General features: G+C 43.2%; 1 protein-coding gene across 2 annotated transcripts in view; it reads left to right on the top strand.

Annotated features, from left to right (window-relative positions):
• Positions 1-20353, top strand: part of TMEM273 (transmembrane protein 273) — a 37595-nt gene extending 17242 nt beyond the window's left edge. The window contains exons 2-5 of one of the 2 annotated variants that reach the window (XM_037056678.1): positions 3248-3305; positions 4159-4284; positions 5483-5513; positions 18376-20353. In XM_037056678.1, coding sequence (XP_036912573.1) covers positions 3248-3305; positions 4159-4284; positions 5483-5513; positions 18376-18400 — 240 coding nt within the window. In that variant the 3' untranslated portion in view covers positions 18401-20353. The remainder of the gene's footprint in view (positions 1-3247; positions 3306-4158; positions 4285-5482; positions 5514-18375) is intronic. The other variant, XM_037056677.1, reaches the window with a different exon arrangement.
• The last annotated feature ends 1467 nt before the right edge of the window (positions 20354-21820 follow it).

Genomic DNA, 21820 nt, shown 5'->3' with positions numbered 1-21820 from the left:
GCCCTGTGCATCTACTGGCTATCAGGGTCCCCACATGCCTCAGGAGTCAAGCCTTGGGGCAGCCAGCTCTTGCTCAGCCCCCTTGGACTCTCCCCTGGGTTTGAGAGCCTATCCTTTGAATGCTATGCTCTTTCTTCCTGTTTGCAAGAGAACCTAGAGAATTCCAAGTGCAGTAGCTTCTGACTTTTTCCTGGATCTCTCATAGATCCAAACATGACAGCATTTAGAACCCTCTGGCTGTGTTCACAGGACAGCCCTGCCAGGGCCATCTGTCCTCCAGCCACTGTGCAGAGCTAGGGAAAATCAGCACCTGGGGCTTTCAGGGGGTCTAGGAGGGACCCCACCAGCCCAGGAGTGAATCCACAGCTCATGACCTTGGCAGGAGGCAGGGGCGGGGTCATCAGGCTGGTGTGCTCAGGATGGATCCTCATCCAAGAGCTCATTAGAGCTCAGGGGAGAGAGGCAGAGTGTAGGGAGAGGGGTGGGCTATATGGAGGTATTTTCATCTCCCAGGAGGGGAAATGCTGCCACTGCCACCAAGTGGCCTGGGCTGACTAGCAGGGATTCCTGGAAGAGGATGTGGTCTGTATGAGTGCACTGCATGGTTTTGTGCCAGGTTTTGTTTGCCTGCACCTGTCAGAACAGTGGTCCCATGGAGTGCACTTACTTAGTCCCTGACCTTGTACCTGAGGCAGGTGAGCCTCAAGAGCCTATCTGGGGCCAGGAATAAGGGTTGGCCCAGGGCTTCTGGTGGGCACAGATAGAGCGTGGATGGTGGTGATATAAGGCCCCAACCCTGTGTCAGGGGAGGAGTCAGTCTGAATTGAACCCCCCGCCATGGACTCCCAGCCAGAGAGGGACAGGAGCTGAGAGTTTAGGACTATTATTTGGCAGGTGGAACTGAGGGAGGATTCTGGGCAGCCAGACCCTATTTGATTAGATATGTTTTCCTCCTTTTCCCTGCTTGACCTCCTGCCAAGCTGCTTTGGCAGAGTCCCCGGGTATACCTGTGTATACATGCTTCCTGGAGTGTCTTTATGTGGGTGTCTCTCAGGTTCTCTGGCTCTTTTTGTCTCATTTACTCTGTTTTGTGTCCTTTCTTCTTTCTCTGTCCAGGTTTCATCTTGAGCTTCCAAGAAGTTTTGTACTGCAAGTTCCATATGGAGAGCAATGGTGGGAGCCAGGAAAGAGTTATATGTGTGTGTGGGGGGGGGCAGGGGGGCAAAGAAAAGGTTGTCTCTTAGTGAGTCCGAACCACTCACCATTGTCCTGTCTTCTGTCCAGTGGGGTCAGAGCATGGCCAGACTGGTGCTGGGAAAGGAGATAGAATGAGTGTGCAGCACATATACCTCTCACTCTCAGGCATTGGTTTTTAAGTCAGCTCCTAGCCACAGCCACTTGGTTTAGTGAACTCAGTTCAGGTACACGGGAAACACGAGGATTTGTTCATTGGTTTTCAACCTTGCTGGAGCAGCAGGATTAATATAAAGAATTATGTAAAGAAACAAGAAAGCTTAGTGAGGGTTTCAGAGAAATGGCAAAACTAGAGTCATGCTGTGCACAGGAATGTCTATGATGTGTGTAAGTGGACCAGCCCTACAGGTGGGGGGCAGGCAGGCATTCTAGAGCATAGAGAAGAGTCACTAAATTTCCAAGCAGACTTTTGAGTAGAATAGGCTGTGTACTTTTGCATCAGAATCTCCCAGCTTTATTCACTCACCAAGTGAGGTCACCAGACAAGTCCTAAGCTTCATAATGATGATCCCTTCCCCACTCACATCACTTAAAGAGATGTCTTCTGTGGCATGTCAATCCAACATATCATCCTGGGCAGCACTGAACATGGTCAGCAAAGGTGGTCAACACTTGTTTAGGGAGTAAGTGCCTCAGCCATTGTTTATCCTCCAGGAGGTCAGGGCTAGGGAGGTGGACTTCTCTTGAAACTAAGTTTGGGACAATCTGGTCCATCCCAACAGGTCACCTGCCCCCTTTAAAGAGAAACAAGGTTTATGGTATTTCCTGCTTCTGACTTTGCTTGAAAGCTTGAATCTGAGTGTCAGGATTGGGCCTCATCATCCACTCACCTCCTGTCTAAGCTCCTCCAGCCCTTGGCCTTAATGTTTCGGTGTCATTCTCTTAGCCCCCTAGGACTTGTGTTTGAAGGGCCTCCCTGGAGTTCAGAGCCAGCCCCTGCCACTTTCCACTTCTCCTGGCCCTTGAGTACATCATCATGTTCTCAGTGCCTCTTGTTCCTCATCCATCAAGTGGCAATGATAATAGTGTCCATATTACAGAATTGTTGCCATGAGTATTACATGTATTAATTTAAGTGCTATACCAATATCTGCCTCAAAGTAAGTGGCCAATTAATGTGTGCCTTCCTCTCCAGGTTCACAGCTCTGCCTTAACTCTTCTAGGGTCTGTCTGCAGGGACCTCAGCCCCATGTGCAAGACAAATCTCCTGTCTTAAGTGTTCAAACTCTGGCTAGAAGAGTGAGATACCCCTGCAACATGCTCTGTTTAATTCATTCATTCAGCAAACAAGTATCAATACCTCCTATGTGCCAGGCACTGTGTCAAATGCTGCAGGTGGAACATCCCACATGGCAATGTACAGCCCAGTGGGAGACCAGCTAGAAGATGCAGTCAGTGGGTTAATAGATGAGGAACTCTTAGGAGGGCATCTGGCACATAGCTGTGCTCCATAAGTTGTTCAATAAATGATGTGGTCAGCTGTGATGGGTGAGTACTGTTGCTGTGGAGCACTCAGGTTAGCTTAGCCAGGTGTGGGAGAAAGTGACATGGAACCAAGATGAGATGCAGGAGAAAAAGGGAAAAGATGGGTTTGGGCAGAGGGTCTAGGGGCAGCAGATCCCTGGCCTGTGCAAGAAACTGGAAGCAGTTCAGTCTGAACAGAACGAGGGTTTGTGGGAGTGATGGAGGAGGAGGTTGGAGAAGCAGGTAAGGTCAGAGTGTGGGTTTGAGAAACTGTCAAAGAGCTGGCTTTACCAAAGTCAATGGAGCCTTCTCTCCTGGTCTGGGTTTTCAAGAGAGCGCTAAAATTCTAGCAAGGCTCCACAACACTCTGTGGCAACCAGAGGCCCACCTCTGTGCTCCTAAGGGTTATGGCTAAGTAGGAGGGGTATGTGTGGCAGAACTTTCCCAGAGGTATGGGAGGGGCTGTTGGGGATAGGGCCTTGGCCAGCAGTTCTGTTTTAACCAGATTCTGGGTCTTCTTTCTTTGCAGATGTTGGAGGAGCTCAAGTGTTGGCAATGGGCAAGTCAGCTGAGGCTGAAACTGGTAGGTCAGTGCCCAGCTGATTCTGAGTGGGAGGCGAGGGGCAAGAAGGAGGCACTCTAAAAGGCTAGTCATCACAGAATAAGGAAGGGCAGCACTCACCTTCAGGCCTGCCCTTTATCCCAGGGATACTGTCCTGCTCAGGAGCCTATCCTCAAAGAGAATGTGAATCATCAGGGCCACCTTTGTCCACACTCTGTGAGATGAGCAGCTCAGCACCCAGAGTGCCCTGTACTATGTGTGGCCTTGATCCCCAGACAGCAGTTTCTGCCATGCTCTGTGCCCTCACCAACTCTCTCTCTTTGCCTGCATGGTCCCAGCTCCTCTCCACCTCAGAGTTCTTCTAGAATGGCAAGGCAAAGTCTGCATTGTCACCTCCTCCGGGAAAGCTGCCAAACCCATGTCAACCAACCCAACCCTGTCACCTAGCATTGGAGTGAGACTTGTATTCCCCACCTGACTGCAGGTTCCCCAAGATGGAACAGGTCTCATTCCTTTGCCATTGGTGCTTATCATACAGCAGACAATTAACTCATACTTGATAAAAGAATTAGTGAAAGTATAGGTGAAAAAGGAGTATAGGAGGCCATATAAATGAATGATTAGTTACTTGGAAGTGAGCTCCACAACTGCAGAGTGGAGTTCCAGGAAGAGGAGATAGGGTGTGGATAAAAGAGTGGGGGTGAGAATGTGTCCTCAGGAGAGAAGAAAATTATGTTGGCCTCAAAGGATCCAAGGGTAGAATTTTAAGGTCCACATGCATGACTTTGGACTTCATCCAGGATGTAAAGAGAGCCTAGAAGACTTTTTCAGGGTAGCAATCCACTGAAACCATTGTTCAATTCCTCTTTGCACTTCAGATATCAAATATGCCATCATCGGGATAGCTCTGGGTGTTGCCATATTAGCTGGCTTTTTGGCCCTGAAGATCTGCATGATCAAGAAGCACTTGTTTGATATTGATTCCTCAGACCTGAGATTCAATGGTAAGCAAGTAGTGACACTCAACTGAGGCTCTGTCTATGACAAGGGTGTGTTCCCTACAGCCACCCAGCACAAGGCACTGAGAACTACTCTAGAACACTTGGTAGCAAAAAATATAAAATAATGGGCCAAAAAGTAATACAGTAACTGCCCTGCCCCACACCCCATATCTCTGTCTTTCCATCTCTGTGCTTTTTTATTTAGTTGTTTCTGATGTTTGTAAGAATCACCTTTCCTAGAGAAGGGTGGGAAAGATAAAATTAATTCCTGGAGGTAATGAGGCCGATTCTAGCATGGGCGGGGAGTTGGGTGAAAGGTGCTGCCAGCACAGATCATGTGGACCAAATGACATTTTTTTATAAATTGGGAAAGTCTTATTGATCCAAGGAAAGTTGGGCTTTCATGAACCCCACAGGGATCTCAGTGTTCCATGATACCCATAGGATTGCATATCTCAGGCAGGCGCTAAACTTTTTTTTTTGTGAGTTTTGATAGCAAAAAGAAACCATGATTCACACCCCTTTCCCTCAAGGTGGGACCTGCAAAGACCACTTCTATATGAGGCATTTTGGAATGATGATGCAGTTTGCAATGAGGTTTTCCTGAGGATGAGGAGGACACCTTACTGCATCTCAGGAAGATTCGATGATTATCTGTGAAGATATACAGAAGGCATGGGGGGTGGTATCTGAGCCAGGAAGAGGGGGAGTGACAGCATTCAGGGGGCTTCCTGAAATGCTTGCATGTTCAAGTGCATGAGGGATTTAATTTGTCATAAGAGTTTGTTTACCATTGATTTTATATCCCTATGAACAATGAAGGAGAAAGAGCAAATAGCTGCTTCATCATATAGTGAGGCACATGGCACATCTGAGGACAGAAGTTAGCAGGAACTGCATGTGGAGAAGAGGCAAGGAATGAAACAGGAAGGGGTGTTCCAGGGAAGGCCCAGTCTCACCTGCATACTAAACTAATAAATAGTTCTCACTGACAGGATCTAAATAGATCTAAGTGCAGACCGTGCCAAAGGTGGGGGCAGGGCACTCAGCCCAAGACCAACACCTCCAGTGGCCCCACCCCAGGGAACCTTTCAGCCCTGCCTACGTCCAGTTGGCTCTGACCCCCTCCCCCTTGCCTGGCACAAAGTGAGTTGCACATTGATTACTGCCTCCTTCCTAATGCCCTGGTTTCTCTGTTTAGATACCATCGCACTAAAGAAGACAACCCCAAGGTAAGGTCACTGCTGCAGTACCTTTTCCCTCCTGTTTTGTATATTCTGCTCCTCTCCTGTCATCCTAGCCCTTTATCCACTCTGAAGTGCACCCATGGTTCCCTCTGCTTATGCTCTGCTCCTTTGGGCCTGTGGGTAGGTGTCATGAGAGAAGGGGGCGCAGCACAGGGTATAGTAGCCAAAAGGGCTTGGGCTTGCCTCTGTGTATCCTGTCCATGTGGCTAAAAACTATGTGGTCATTTCTAAACCTGTGTCAGGAGGATAGAGTGCTCAGGTGGAGATTCTAGCATAGTGCTCTTACCATCACCCATGGGTGAGCAATATTCTCCTGGCCAGCCAAACTATCCACACACACTGAGAGCTATTCTCTGAATTAAGGTACTTGGATTTGGAAATTCAGTGCCCCTGGAAGTCTCCCGAGCTTGTTGCAGACTCTGTTTCAGAAATATCTTAATTTTGGAATTCTCAAAAGTGTAACACTTCACAAAACCCAATTCTTTTTTAAAAAAATATATTTTATTGATTATGTTATTACAGTTGTCCCATTTCCCCCCTTCATTCCCCTCCACCCTGCACACCTCCTCCCACCTGCATTCACTCCCTTTAGTTCACGTCCATGTAAGTTCTTTGGCTTCTACATTTTCTATACTATTCTTAACCTCCCCCTATTTTCTACCTATCATCTATGCTACTTATTCTCTGTACCTTTTCCCTCTCTCTCCCCGTCCCACTCCCCTGTTGCTAACCCTCCATGTGATCTCCATTTCTGTGGTCCTGTTCCTGTTCTAGTTGTTTGCTTTGTTTTTGTTTTAGTTGTGGTTGTTAATAATTGTGAGTTTGCTGTCATTTTACTATACATATTTTTATCTTCTTTTTCTTAGATAAGTCCCTTTAACTTTTCACATAATAAGGGCTTGGTGATGATGAACTCCTTGAATTTGACCTTATCTGAAAAGCACTTTATCTGCCCTTCCATTCTAAATGAAACCTTTGCAGCATAGAGCAATCCTGGCTGTAGGTCTTTGGATTTCATGACTTGGAATATTTCTTTCCAGCCCCTTCTTCCCTGTAAGGTTTCTTTTGAGAAATCAGCTGACAGTCTGATGGGAACTCCTTTGTAGGTGACTGTCCCCTTATCTCTTGCTGCTTCTAGAATTCTCTCCTTCATTTTAATCTTGGCTAATGTAATTATGATGTGCCTTGGTGTGTTCCTTCTTGGGTCCAACTTCTTTGGGACTCTCTGAGCCTCCTGGACTTCCTGGAAGTCTATTTCCTTTGCCAGACTGGGGAAGTTCTCCTTTATTTGTTCAAATAACTTTTCCACATGTTGCTGCTCCTCTTCCCTTTCTGGTACCCCTATAATTCAGATGTTGGAACATTTAAAGATGTCCTGGAGGTTCCTAAGCTTCTCCTAATTTTTCTGAATTCTTGTTTCTTCATTCTTTTCTGATTGAATGTTTCTTTCTTCCTTCTGGTCCACTCCATTGATTTGAGTCCCAGTTTTCTTCCCATCACTATTGGTTCCCTGTGCATTTTCCTTCATTTCACTTAGTGTAGCCTTCATGTTTTCACCTAATTTGTGACCAAATTCAACCAATGTTGTGAGCATCCTGATCACCAGTGCTTTGTACTGTGCATGTGATAGGTTGGCTATCTCTTCGTCACTTAGTTGTATTTGCTGTGGAGCTTTGATTTGTTCTTCCATTTGGGCCATTTATTTTTTATCTTGACGGACGTGTTACATATGAGGGGTGGAGCCTTGGTGTTCACCAGGGCGGAACAACCCAGTCACTGGGTTGTGACGCTGTATGTGGGGTGGAATTTGAGAGGGAACAGCATTCTTGCTCTACTCTCTGCCAGATTTCAGTTCCTTCTGCTCTTTCCCCCAAGGAAAATTGGGCTTTTCTGCGAGCTTTATCTGCACGCAAATGTGGGGCCACTGGGTCAGCCAGGCTTACACGCAATGCTTTTCTTCACAATCACCACCTTGCTGGGTCTGCCCATTGCCATCCTTAGCCCAGGGTCTGCCAGCCACTGCCTGCATGCCCAGGTCTGCCCACTGCTATCTTGCAAGTCTGGAATGCCTTGCGTGCCCAGGGTATCTTGTGCACCTGGTGCTACCACTTTTTTTGCCATATCCCCTCTCTGCTCTTCCTCTGGATTCTGCCTCGCCTACCAGTCTGTGTCTATTTTAACTCCTTGGTTGTCCAACTTCCATATAGTTTGATTTTCTGTCAGTTAGGGTTGTTTTTTTTTAATTGTTGTTATTCTTATTTTGGTTGTGTGAGGAGGCACAGTGTGTCTACGCCTCCATCTTGGCAAGAAGTACAAAACTCAATTTTTAATTCTGGTGTGTGTGTCTGAGCATGCAGTGTACTACCAGGATGAGGGACTGGAAGAAGCTGTGATGATGTATAATGAATGACTGGCACACATATGTTTGTGTTTGTAAAGATGCTGCTATGAACAGTATGACACAACAAGTAGTTGCTATGGTTTTATGTTTCTATGTGTGATCATATCAGGAGCTTCTCAGTTTTGTGTGTGTCTAAAATCTGGATTATTCTGACACACCAGAGACACAGGAAGCCATTTCCACAATCCAGGTGAGGTGGCTACTGTTGTCATTCAAACAATAAACACTGTGAAAGTAAAGTACAGGAAAAGGGATGTGAAGGGAGTAGGAGGAAGGCAGTTGAGTGAAGGAAGGGAAGGAAGAAATGAAGGATGGGGCAAGGTGGATAACTGGGCCTTATTGGCTGGCTAGAGCTTCCCCCTGCCCAGGACATATTCCTTCACCAGGCATAGGGAACTGCTCTTGGCATGGGTCATATCAGAAATACTCTAAAAAGCAAGGGTTTTTTAAGACAAGGGAGGCACAATTCAAGTTTCTGAAACTAACACTAGATGGAGTCAGGCTGAGTCAAGAAGAAATTAGACTCAAAATAAAAGGTAAAGGACAAGCAAGTTGTTTTCTTGTAGCAAAACTTTGTGTGTGCTTTTTGTCATCTAGGAATGATTTCATAAAGCATTTATCATAAATAGGATAAATTATGTTTGCAGGTTTATCCTCAACCTCTCTGAAAGGTGAGTTGGTTGTGAAAATCATCACTTACTGAAAGGAGAGACAGTCTCTCTCCTGCAGTGGCAGAGGTTCTCTTGTGTGCCCCCACATGGAACTGGAGGTAACTGCTAGCAATCGTCCAGAAGGCCATGTGTAGAATGTATGTGAGATCAGGAATCAACATCTTTTTTGGACATTTGTAGAAAATTCTAGTAGGTGGTACTTTGACAAGATGGAAAATGAAACGGGCATTTGCTCAATTAGAGTGGAGAAACTGGGTTTTAAACAACTACTTGTTTGTGTCCTACTGTTAATTTTTTAGCAACATAGATAATTTTTTTATTTCCCAAGACCTTCTCTTGACAGAGGCCAATCAAGCAGTTAGCCAGTTTACTCCATTTGATGAAAAAAATTTCAAAACTTTTTTTGTGTGTCATCAGTCTTCCCATTTGGCTAAATCTCTGCTTTTTCATGCTATGGCAGCAATTTTCAACCTTGTTCATCTCATAACACACATAAACAAATTCTAAAATTCTGCTGCACACCAAAAAATATACCATATTTTTTGCTGATCTGACAAAAAATAGGTATAATTTTGATTCGTTCACACTGGACAGCTATTGTGTTAGCTGTTGTCAATTTTTTATTTGACAATTGTAAGAAAAAGAGGTCAGTACCCCTGAGTAAATAGATATTACCTATCTTTTTTCTTTTTAAAATATATTCTATTGATTATGATATTACAGCTGTCCCATTCCCCCACCTTTGTTCTCCTCTGCCCCACACATTGTCTCCCACCTGCATTCCCCCTGCACCTTAGTTCATTTCCGTGGGTCATACATATAAGTTCGTTGCCTTTTACATTTCCTATACTGTACTTAACCACCCTCTATCTATTTTCTACCTAGTATTTATGCTACTTATTCTCTGTGCCTTTTCCCCCTCTCTCATCCTCCCACTATTCTGCTGATAACCCTCCATGTGATCTCCATTTCTGTGATTCGGTTCCTGTTCTAGTTGTTTGCTTAGTTTATTTTTGTTTTCACTTTATTTTTTAGGTTCAGTTGTTGATGGTTGTGAGTTTGTTGTCATTTTATTGGTCATGATTTTGATCATCTTCTTTTTCTTAGATAAGTCTGTCTAACATTTCATATAGTAAGGGCTTGGTGATGATGAACTCTTTTAACTTGACCTTATCTGGGAAGCACTTTATCTGCCCTTGCATTCTAAATGATAGCTTTTCTAGATAAAGCAATCTTGAATGTAGGTCCTTGTCTTTCACGACTTTGAATGCTTCTTTCCAGCACCTTCTTGCCTGAAAGGTTTCTTTTGAGAACTCATCTGACAGTCTTATGGGAACTCCTTTGTAGGTAACTGTGTCATTTTCTCTTGCTGCTTTTAAAACTCTCTCCTTATCTTTAATCTTGGGCAATGTAATTATGATGTGCATTGGTGTGTTCCTCCTTGGGTGCAACTTCTTTGGAGCTCTCCAAGCTTCCTAAACTTCTGGAAGTCTATTTCCTTTGCCAGACTGGGGAAGTTCTCCTTCATTATGTTTTCAAATAAGTTTTTAATTTCTTGTTCTTCCTTTTTCCCTCTTGGCGGCCCTATGATTCAGATGTTGGAACATTTAAAGTTGTTCTGAAGGTTCCTAAGCTTCTCCTCAAATTTTTGAATTCTTGTTTCTTCATTCTGTTCTAGTTTAATTTTTATTTTTTCCTTCTGACCCAAACTGTTGATATGAGTCCTGGTTTCCTTCCTGTCACTGTTAATTTTTATTTTTTCCTTCTGACCCAAACTGTTGATATGAGTCCTGGTTTCCTTCCTGTCACTGTTAGTTCCCTGTACGTTTTTCTTTATTTCATTTTTCATAGCCTTCACTTTTTCCTGTATTTTGCAACCACACTCAAGCAATTCTGTGAGCATCCCAATTACCAGTGTTTTGGACTATGCATCTGACAAGTTGGTTATCTCTTTGTTGCTTAGTTGTATTTTTTCTGGAGCTTTGATCTGTTCTTTCATTTGGGACATTTTTTTTTTTTGTCTCAGTGCCCCTGTTACATAGTAAGAGGCTGAGCTTTAGGTATTTGCAGGGTGGTGCTACCCACACCCTTGTGTTGTGGTGTTATATGTGGGGAAGGGGTCAGAGAGGGAACAGTGCCACTTGCTCAGCTCTTGGCTGACTTTCAGTCACTTCCTCCACTACCCAGAAGTAAATTGTGCCCTTCTGGTGCTGATTCCAGACTGGGTGGTTTTGTGTACATTCTAGGACCCTCTGAGTCTCTCCAACAAACTTTTCTGTGAGGCTGGGAGTTCCTCTCGCCACCTCAACCCCCAGAGGTTTTTTCAATCAGAGTTTTTAAGGCTTTATTTCCCCATGCTGTAACCCTGGGTTGCATGGTCTGTCTTGCTCCCCACTTGTTCTTCCCAGTTTATCTGCACACAAATGTGGAACCATCTGCTGTGCCAGCTTTTGCCTTGCCCACCCTGGTCCTCTAGCCATCTCCTTGCCACGAGTTCTCCTGCCTTGCTGCTGTCTCTGCCCTTCCTACCAGTCTGGATGAGTGTTTCATCTCTAACAGCTTGGTTGTCTGACTTCCATACAGTTCAATTTTCTGTCAGTTCAGGTTGTTTTTTGTTTTTAAATTTGTTGTTTCATATAATAAGGGCTTGGTGTGCAAGGAGGCACGGTTATCTGCCTATGCCTCCATCTTGGCCAGAAGTTCAGGTATTGCATATCTTAAAAATTCCCATGGCATACTGGTTGAAAATTGCTGCCCTATGACATTGTCACTTCTGAAGTAACTTAGTCTTGTATGATGTCCCATTTTTTTGATTTGTCTGATTGTGTTCTCCTGAGTAAATTCAGGTGGAGAATTTTGTCAAGCTGTTTCTTTTTCCTTGCATTGCATCAGGAGGCATGTGGTGTCAGGCTCTCTCCCTTTTGGGGACTCTGTGTTTGATCACTTGGTCAGGAAAGTGACTGCTACATCTCTGTAGTGTTGAGACAGAATTTTCCCTTTGTAACCAGTAATTTATCTGAAGAGTAGTACTCTGAGACCATGTGAACATCCTTGCCTGTGGGGGCGACCCTCCTCATGAGCCCCCCTGGGTGCCACAGACAAGAGTGAATAATGGCCGAGACATGATGTGATCTGCTTGGGGAGGAGGAGCGGGCTGTGGCTAGTTTCTCGTGGGAGACAAAGGCCAGCAGCGGCCAGTTTCACCGAGGAGAAAAAGGCCCCAAGCGCCCTTTCTCCATAGCCTTTTATTGGGTTGTGATACACAGGAATACAGGGCAGCAACGATCAAACAGTAGATAACATTTCAAAGGTATCTGAGGGCTTCAGAGTTTGAGTCAGTGTCTGTCAGGAAGAGAGTTGCAGAAACTTTGGGAGACATACTTATTTCCTCTCGGACCCTTAACATATGAATGAAAGCACTCTTAGCAGAGCAGATTTCACAGGTTTATCAGCAAGTGTTTGTGATGCCAGATTTTCCCCCAGGACACGCTCTAGCAAGGCAAGGAGCTGCACCTCTCCCCAACAGGTATTCAGACTTAAAGGGATTAGGGCCAGGAAGCACTTCTCTCAGAGAACATAGGGACTAGGGCTTTGTCAAAGCCAGGGGGTCCATTGCTCTTTGTTGCAGCCCCAGAGTCCTTCCAAGAAGGCCTCCCAAGTGATTGAGTCTGGCTTAGGTTGCCCCCCACTGGGAGGGGTCTTACCCATCATTGACTTCTGACCATGCTTTCGGGGCAGGGAGAGGAAACTGAGGCAGCATTTGCTACCAGAGACAGGCTTTGTCTCCTGCAGCTGGCACTCCAAAGGTTGTCCCTTGCCCTTAGCCACAAGGGGTACAGATACCATTCCTAAAACCAGGCAGAGTGGTCTACAATACTTGCCCTCAACAATTCTTCACCCGATGATTTAATATCCCTTTTTGATTTATATTTGAATCAGTTATTGCATTGGGAATTACAAAACACTGAGTTCCTATTTTCAGCATTCCTTCTACATTTACTAGCTGCTACTCCTCTAGAGAAAAGACCTTTTCTTTCCCCCAGTTCTCTTTCTTTTACTTGTTAAATATTATTCATATGAATTTCAATGCATTTTAGTTCATCACCATTATAAAATTTTTTATATTTTAATTATCTCAAGTTTGTCCAGTCCAAGTCACTTCTTGGTGGCTTTGAAAGGACCCCATTACTCGTTGAGCATTTCTGGGACTTCAACACAACACAATCCCCCAAGTTCACCTTGTACTGTTCCTGCTAGAACCTGGAATCACCCATTTTCCCTAGGGTTCTTGTTTTCTTCCTCCCTCCCTTTCTCTGTCTCTCCTTGCTTTCTTTTCTGGACGTGAAATAATTTTTAGAAACCAAGATCTGGGCATGATGCATGCAATAACTACTGAGGCCTTATTGCGACAGACAGGATATGTATATTAAAATCACACACTTAGACTTCTGGCCGAGATGGAGGCATAGGTGGAAACACTGTGCCCCCTCCCACAACTAAATTTAAAGATAGCGAAGGTTTAGAAACAAAAACGCAGCCAAAACAGCAAAAATTAAAGTATACGGAAGTCTGACAACAACGAACCACTCAGCTAGACCAGTAACAGGGGTGGAGTCAGAGGCGGAGTGGGATCAGGCTGGAAAGATCTTTTGGTCCGACCGACCGCAGGAGCGGAGGTGGAGGAGGTTGGTGGATCCCAGGCATGGGGTGGAGACAGGCGGATCCATTGAGGGCTCAGGGTGGCTGGCTGACTGCGGTCACACATTCGAGTGCAGATAAACCAAGTGAAGGAGCAAACAGTGAGACAGACAGCTCAGGTTAGGGCCCCAGCAACGGGAATTAGAGCCTGAAAGCAGCAACTGGAAAGACTTTCTTGGGGTCGAGGGGCCGGGAGAGGCTCCCAGGCTCACAGAGAGTTTTTTGGAGAGACCCACAGGATCCTGGAGAGTACATGGGCCCACACACCCGTGAACCAGCACCAGAGGGGCCCAATTTGCTTGGGGGAAGCCGCAGAGGGTACAGAAATCTGAGAGAGAGCGGAGGAGAACAAAGTGCCATTTTTTTTCCCTCTCTGACCCCACCCCCACATACAGCATCACAACCCAGCGCCCGGCCCTGGTGAACACCTAAGGCTCCACCCCTCATACATAACAGGTTCGAACAGACCAAACATTATGACTCAAGAACACCTCAAAGCCCCAGAGCCTATAATTCTAAGTGACCAAAAAATAGCAAGCCTTTCAGATGCACAGTTCAAAATACTGGTGACCAGGATGCTCACAGAATTGGTTGATTTTAGCCACAAGTTAGAGGAACATATGAAGGTTAAAACTGAAATGAAGGGAAATGCACAGGGAACCAATAGTGATGGGAAGGAAACTGGGTCTCAAATCAAGTTACTGGACCAGGAGAAAGAAAGAAACAACGGAACAGAAAAGAAGGAAGAAACAAGAATTCAGAAAAATTAGGAGAGGCTTAGGAACCTCCAGGACATTTTTAAATGTTCCAACATCGAAATTATAGGGGTACCAGAAGGGGAAGAGGAACAACCACGAGTGGAAAACTTATTTGAACAAATAATAAAGGAGAACTTCCCCAGTCTGGCAAAGGAAATAGACTTCCAGGAAGTCCAGGAGGCTCAGAGAGTCCCAAAGAAGTTGGACCCAAGAAGGAACACACCAAGGCACATCATAATTACATTAGCCAAGATTAAAATGAAAGAGAGAATTCTAGAAGCAGCAAGAGATAAGGGGACAGTCACCTACAAAGGAGTACCCATCAGACTGTCGGTGGATTTCTCAAAAGAGACCTTACAGGCAAGAAGGGACTGGAAAGAAGTATTCCAAGTCATGAAATCCAAAGACCTACAGCCAAGATTGCTCTATGCAGCAAAACTTTCATTTAGAATGGAAGGGCAGATAAAGTGCTTTTCAGATAAGGTCAAGTTCAAGGAGTTCATCATCACCAAGCCCTTATTATATGAAATGTTAAAGGGACTTCTCTAAGAAAAAGAAGATAAAAAATATGAACAGTGAAAGGAGAGCAAACTCACAGTTGTTAACAAGCACACCTAAAACAAAAGCCAACTAAGAGGACAGCTAGATCAGGAGCAAAAACATAGAAATGGAGATCATATGGAGGGTTAGCAACAGGGGAGTGGGAGGAAGAGAAGGGGGGAGAAAGTACAGAGGATAAGTAGCGTAGAGGGTAGGTAGAAAATAGACAGGGGGAAGGGCAGGAATACTATGGGAAATACAGAATCTAAAGAACTTGTGACACATGGACTTGAACAAAAGGTGCAGAATGGTGGGGGAGGGGTGTGCAGGGTGGAGGGGAGTGAAGGGGGGAATGGGACAACTGTAATGGCATAATTAATAAAATATATTTTGAAAAATTACACACTTAATACATTAATGTTCTTAAGGTTTCTTATTCCATATTTTTATCTGGCCTACTCCAAGGTGAAAAGCCTGTTCCTTAATCACATGAAAGTTTTTATTCGTTTGCTCTGTCATATTATACATACCCAATATTTTCAGAATCACAGTCACAAACTTACTTAGTAACTTGAATATTTCTTTACAGTTCTTTTTGTTCTTAGAGTTTAGCCTTCTCTGTGTTTATTCTTTTCAAATTGAATTTATTTTCTCTGTGTGGTTATACTATTAATTTGATATAGTTAGAAACATTTGTTTCAGTCTGTCTGCTATTTTCATGTTTTCTTTCATATTATTTAGTTTAATTTTACTTTTTGAGTATGTCAAACATGTATATAGTTCAAAGATAAAATATGTAAATATGTAAACTCATAGAAGTCTCCTTTACTTCACTATGCTCTGAGCTAACTCATTTCAATAGTTTCTGCTTTATTCTTTCTGTGTTCATTTTACAAATATATTTAATTAAAAATTTACATATATACAATATTTTATAAAATTAAAGAATTGTTTTTATATGTGTATATGTACATAAATATAAATTTTTCCTAGCTCTTCTGTGTTTTTTTTAATTTGACCATTTGTCATTTATTGTAGAATGTAGTATAAGATGGAGATTTAATTGTCTTTTTTCCAAATGGTGATCCAGTTACCACAATATCACCTTTAATGCTTCCTCTTTTCCTTAGCATTTTGCCACCCTTATCATGTTCTAAACTTCCATGTGTCCTTGAACAGTTTATAGATTTAAATTGCTCTCCAGTGGTACCTGAGATTATTCAGGTGCTAGTATGTGCTCTGTGGAGGCTTTGTTGGCACACTTGAATGTCTGCCTGGGCTGTTCTCCTCAAGCATTGTGTTTCCTCTCTAGGGGTACACTCTGGCTTTTCTGTCCTAGCTGTTCTTGCAAATTTGCTTTTCCAAATGAGTTTTAGAATCCATTTCAGAATCTATCTAGGAATACAGACATGTTGGTATTTGGAGGAATTGCTTTATATTCATGTAGTCAATGGAAGACAATTGACTTCTTTGCAATATTAAGTAGTCATTCACAGAAAAGAGATTTATGTTTTAGAAGTCTGTTTTTGTGTGTCTCAGGAATTTTCAGATTTTATGCTCATGGGTTTTTCACATTTCTTGTTAAGTTTATTTCTAAATATTTTGTGATTTTTGTTGCTTTATAAATGGAGTTTCCTCATTTGCCTCCTACTTGGTCATTGATTGTTTATGGATTTTTTTTGTACATTAACATGATCACATCTGCCTTATTAAATGCTCTTATTGTTTGTGTTAATTTTCTTCCTGATGTTTTATTTTCCACCTTTATCATGTTCTAAATTTTATGGTATCATATCATCTGCCAAACTGTGGATCTTCTTTTTGATTTTTATGCCTGTAATTGTTTTCCTCTCATTATATCAGTTAAGACCACCAATGCTAAACAGTAGTGGAAACAGTGTGTAGACTTGTTTTGCACCTGATCTTGGTGGGAAATACACTAGATAATATGCTTTCCATTAGGTAAGAAGATGGCTTTGGGACTGAAGTATGTGTATTTTATCACATTGAGATAGTATCCATCAATTCTTACTTTATTGAATTTTTAAAATCAGAAACATGTGTTGGAGTTGGTCAAAAGACTTTTCAGTATGAGAAGGCCTTAACTTACCCTCAGCAGATACACTCTGGGACTGTCCTAAGTAAACCACGAAGTATAGGCAGGCACCTTTATTATTAGTTTAGTTTTGTTTCTTTTTTTCCTTGTTGGTCTATATAATTTTTTTAGGATGTGGTGGAAGATTTGGGTTTAGGTAGCCACCATAATCTTACAGTCTCTAAAAGACCCTTTCCCTTTATACCCTGTTTAGGTCTGCAGCCTAATTCACCTTTGAAGGGACTCTTTGAACTCAAGATTTGTTAAAGGCAATAGGAAGAGAAAACTTTCTATTTGAGTAAAATTTCTATTCGACATCCCTGAACCTCTTCAGGGATGTCAAACTCATTTTTACCGGGGGCCACATCAGTCTTGTGGTTGTTTTCAGAAGGCTGAATGTGATTTTAGGACTACAAATATAACTACTCTTTACTAGAGGCAAGGAGCTCATCACTGCTGCTGGGTAGAAACAAGGTGCCAGGCTTGATAAAACAAGGTGGAGGGCTGGTTTTGGCCTAGAGAGTACACAGTCCCACACACCTGGGAACCAGCAGGGGGTGAGAGTCCATTTGGGCCTTGTGTTTGCCACCTGTGCTCTATACCAACTTAAATTTGATCTTCTGGCCCCAACATGCTTTCAAAAAGAAGCACAAACACCTGACAGCATTTAGGCCCTCTCTTGGAATCCCTTTGTCCATTTCTCTTTCTTACTGTCCCTGTGTCTTTCCAACCTGCTTATTTTCCATGTTGGCTCTTCTGCCATTAAGCTTTGTAACCCCAACTTCAACCTGTGACCTTGGTCTTCCACACCTGGGTAGGTAAGTATGTGCTGTCCCTTTTATGGCCGTTGACTTGGCTTGTCCACTGATGGTTCACTCTGCTCTATCTCTGCTAGTGCTGCATCTTCTCTATGAAACATCAAGACGTTAAGACTGAATATACACAATGGAATGGCATAAACAGGTATGCAGTGTAGGCATAAATATGTCATTCTGTTATAACTATACATAATGGTTATGTGAAACTGCAGTAAAGTGTTGGTATGATTTCAGTCTCAACACGCATGTGTTGGTCAGGCCCTTAGCCAAGAGGGCCCACAGCAGGGTTTCTGCCCTACTTTCAGCCCAGGCTCTTCTGTATTGAGATCTGGTTTGGTAATCTCATCTTTCTTCTCTATTCCTGTTTTTTAATACATAGCTATGCTTCCATCCTTCCTGTCAAAGCTGGCAAACTAAGTATGGCAAAGTCTCACTGTCTGTAACAGTGTGTAGTTTAAACTTGAGGGTATCAGTTTCCAGTTACATTCCTGTAGGTCTGCCTACTTTGTTCCTCTTAGCATCTGCTTGGGTCTGTGAAAACTCTTCAAGTATACAAAGTGGCACCTTTCCCTTAGGTGTGCCTGTTAACCTTAGGGAATGACTTCTTTTTTTGTTATCAAAATGCATGGGGTGTTGTCATGTTTATCTGTCAGGCAGATAACAACCTTCAGCTTGAGCTCTTCCTAAAAATCTCCTCTTTACCTAGAAGCCACTGGTCTTCAGATCCTTTTCTATGTTGCACGAGAAAATGTCCCACTTTGGTAACATTTGCTGGTAAACTTTTTCATGCCTGCTTAATTGTGTGCCATGATTAGAACATAGTCACTCTGTCAATAAGTCTCCCGGATGGTTCTCTTCTTTTCCAGAGATGCACAAGTGTTTGAACTCTAAGTGAGCAGCCACTCAGGAGAGGTTTGCAGTCTAGACAACTGCCCACTTCAGTTTTGGAAATGTCTTGAATTTGAAGGTCCAAAACTGGTGATAGAGCTTCACATGGAATTCAATATCCAGGGCAAATATGTTATTTGAACAGAATCTATGGTGCCTCTGTCCTGAAGGAAAATATTAGTTGTCTTCTGCAAGAAGCTTGTTACATTGAGGGAGGCATGAGCACTTTATCCAGTAGTTAGAAAGGATGGAAACCACTGGACTCGCACTGCCTATCCTGGTCCCCGTGTCAGAGCTGTCATGCTTCTGTGATGGCATTGCTCCCACCGCAGCAATACTTGCAGAACGAGAACCCAACTCAGGACACAGCCTCTTTAACACCACCATCTTACAACAGGTAAGCAGCATTTCCCAGAACTCTTGGCTTTACCTTCTTAGCTGCTAGAAGAATCCACCCATGACCATTCAGGTGTCCTGATACATGAAGACCATGGGGAAGTCTCTGTTCCTATAGATGAAACACTGATCTTCCATAGAAGAAATGACACACTGGAGGAGGTCTCATGGCCATGTACTGAGACTTGAGCTCTGCAGCTCCTAAAATGATGGGGGCAACAAAAGACTAAATGGGAAAGCAGATGCTGTGCCTTGTACAAAGCTCTATAAATGTAAGTGGGTATTGTTATGCTTATAGAATTATTTTGTGGTTATTATTACAGTGTGCCTACCTTGTCATGGAGAGACTTAGGAAATCCACATATTTTTATTATTCTCATAAATGTAAGACTCTGTGGCACACCCCTGTTAACATTTCTCTGCCCTGTAATATCAACCTTGTGTTTCTGGGGCTGCATTAGGAATACTCTTTGCCTCTCCATTCAACAGAAATCTGGGTGCTTATATGGACTAGTTCTCCTTGGATTTGATTACTCTCCTTGTGTGTGATCAAAGATGAGCTATATTTCAAAACAAAGTGCTGTGTTACAATAATTTGCCTGGATTCCCAGGGCATCTTTCATCTGACTTGATAACAATGTAGTTCATTAGCAGCCTTTGTTAACTGATAACCTAAAGCAGTAATGCAATACTCATAAGTAATTTTCTGTGTGTAAGATAAAATAAACCATCATGTAAGCTATCTGTTAATTGATTTGCTTCTGTTAGCAGCATTTTAATTAAGACATCTGGTTTGTGAGTGGCAGAGACACTTGTGAACTGAAGGTAATGCTTCTGGATTTTCAGTAATCATTTAATTTTCTATAGACACAGCAGAACCATAGGGTACTCTCCCCCACACTACATTGTGACATATTTTCCCAGCACCACTCCTGGGCTATGCTTTTGTTTGGTCACCACACAAGTTCTCCTGTTTGAAGAACACAGAGAATTACACTGAAGACAAGTGCTATCTCCTCAAGTTATAAAGGCTGATATGCCAAGGAGGCAAAAGGGGCTGGGGACCCCTTGCAGTAAGTCTCCATGGCTTATATCCAAATTCAAGCTCAGTGGCTTTCTCCTGTGGTAGTCTTTCCGGGAGCTCTCTCATGCCCCCTTTGGCATTCCTTCTCCATGGGACTAGATCCTGTGGATGGAGGTTCTGGTGAGCAGACCTCCTTGAACATGTTTGGAAGCAGCCTAAGAAATTATTGTGTCTGTGGGTGCAATGTCTTCAGTGAAGGCCATTTCGACTACTTCAAGCTGTGGTTTGGAAGCATGGCAGAGGACAGGGGCTGTAATAACTCGGGGGGCCCTGGGAGCTCTAGAACACATGCAAGTCCCAGACAATGTATCTTGGTGGGTAGGGCCCTTTGTACAAAGCAAAAGAGCAAATGATACTCAAACATGAAAGGAAGAACCATCATTACACAGGTGAAGCAGGCTGCAGATGGCAGTAGCCAGCCAGAATCTGGAGTACTGCTACAGGTTTGTCGATTTCAGAATTTAGTACCAGAAGGAGAAGAAGGTAACCTGGGAAAGGGTTCTCTGGCAAGATCAACAAATTAGGTATATATTAATTTCTATATCTACAAATTTAAAATATGTTAACACATAAATCAAAATTAATACATAAAATTAATCAATATATGTATACTCTTCTATATGTGTTAAAATTCTTATAGAATTCTTATATGTACTGTGATATATTCTATTCTAGAACATATGGGATTAGAATAAGTAAGTAAACATCCCTTTTCATCATCCAACTTTAAAAATAGTTGAGAGGTAGGCAAATCAGTTAAGCAGATAGAGAGATGAAAATATCAGAGTTGTGATTTTCAAATGAATCATGATATGTTAATATCAGTCTACAGTCCTAGATTCCTACTCGATGTCCAGACCTCAATTCAAACAAGAGGTGAGAAAGGCTTGGGTTGGAGTGACAGCAGCAAAGGTAGAGAGAACGGATGGGTTTGGGATGCAGTTTGGAGGTAGAGATGTAGGACTTGTTGACAGATAGATGTGGGGTTGAGGCAAAGGCAAACTCAGCATCACCACTCTTAGAGTTTGGTGTCATTGCCCAGAGAGTGGAGGACCCAGGATCTCTGGTTTTGGGAAAGTTCTACAGCTTGTCTTGGATCTGTTGTAGCAACTATTAAGGAGACAAAGGATGGGCTGCTTTGGAGAGAGAGTGAACCCACATTCCTACAAGTGTTCAAACTTGTGAACAAGGATTAAAACACACATATTGGAGATTGCTCCTACATGTGCTCAAGAACCCATGAGAGAAAGCAGGGAGAATCACCTGGAGTAGTCATAAGGCTTCTCTCCCATGAAACAGGATGTACAGAAGGGTGGCTTAGACAGATGGAAGCAGAGCTGAGTGGAGACAAGGCTACCAGCAGAGGGGCTGATGACTGTGACATGAACCGTAAAGGCCCAGGCCAGGCTCTGCTATGGGCCCATCTTGCTGACTGACCCTTTTCCTCCTTGGTTATTTATCACAATAACAGATGTGTCCTATAAATTAATCATTCTTCAAAGCACATGATTTTGAAATGTACATTCTCACTGAATGAACAATAAGTGGCACTTCTCTCAGGTAGAGTGCAAGGATGTCACTAAGGCCACAATTCCAGCTTCATTTCTTAGTGTATTTTAGATCTGTGTGTTCACAGTCCTGGAATTTCACCTGACTTAGTTTTTTTCTTCACTATGGTCCACTCTGAGCAGTACTGAATGATGGTAGGGCATGTAGGCTCTACAGCCACATACTTCTTTGTGAGCTGGACAAAATATATTACCTTTCTGTGCCTCAGTTTCCCCATTTGTAAAAAGGGCTAACAGTTCTTACCCTGGTTCTTTGTCAACATTAAATGAGGTAATGACATAAATTTCTTAGAACACTGGCATGTAACTGCCACTCAGCAAATGTGATCTATTACTTACAATTTGTTTTGATCAATTTTTATCCCATTCAAAAAT

The sequence above is a fragment of the Sturnira hondurensis genome, unplaced genomic scaffold (genome assembly GCF_014824575.4).
Source record: "Sturnira hondurensis isolate 20B ecotype Veracruz unplaced genomic scaffold, ASM1482457v3 Scaffold0009125, whole genome shotgun sequence".
In the NCBI taxonomy this organism is placed as follows: Eukaryota; Metazoa; Chordata; class Mammalia; order Chiroptera; family Phyllostomidae; genus Sturnira; species Sturnira hondurensis.
This window is presented reverse-complemented; position numbering and strand designations above follow the sequence as displayed.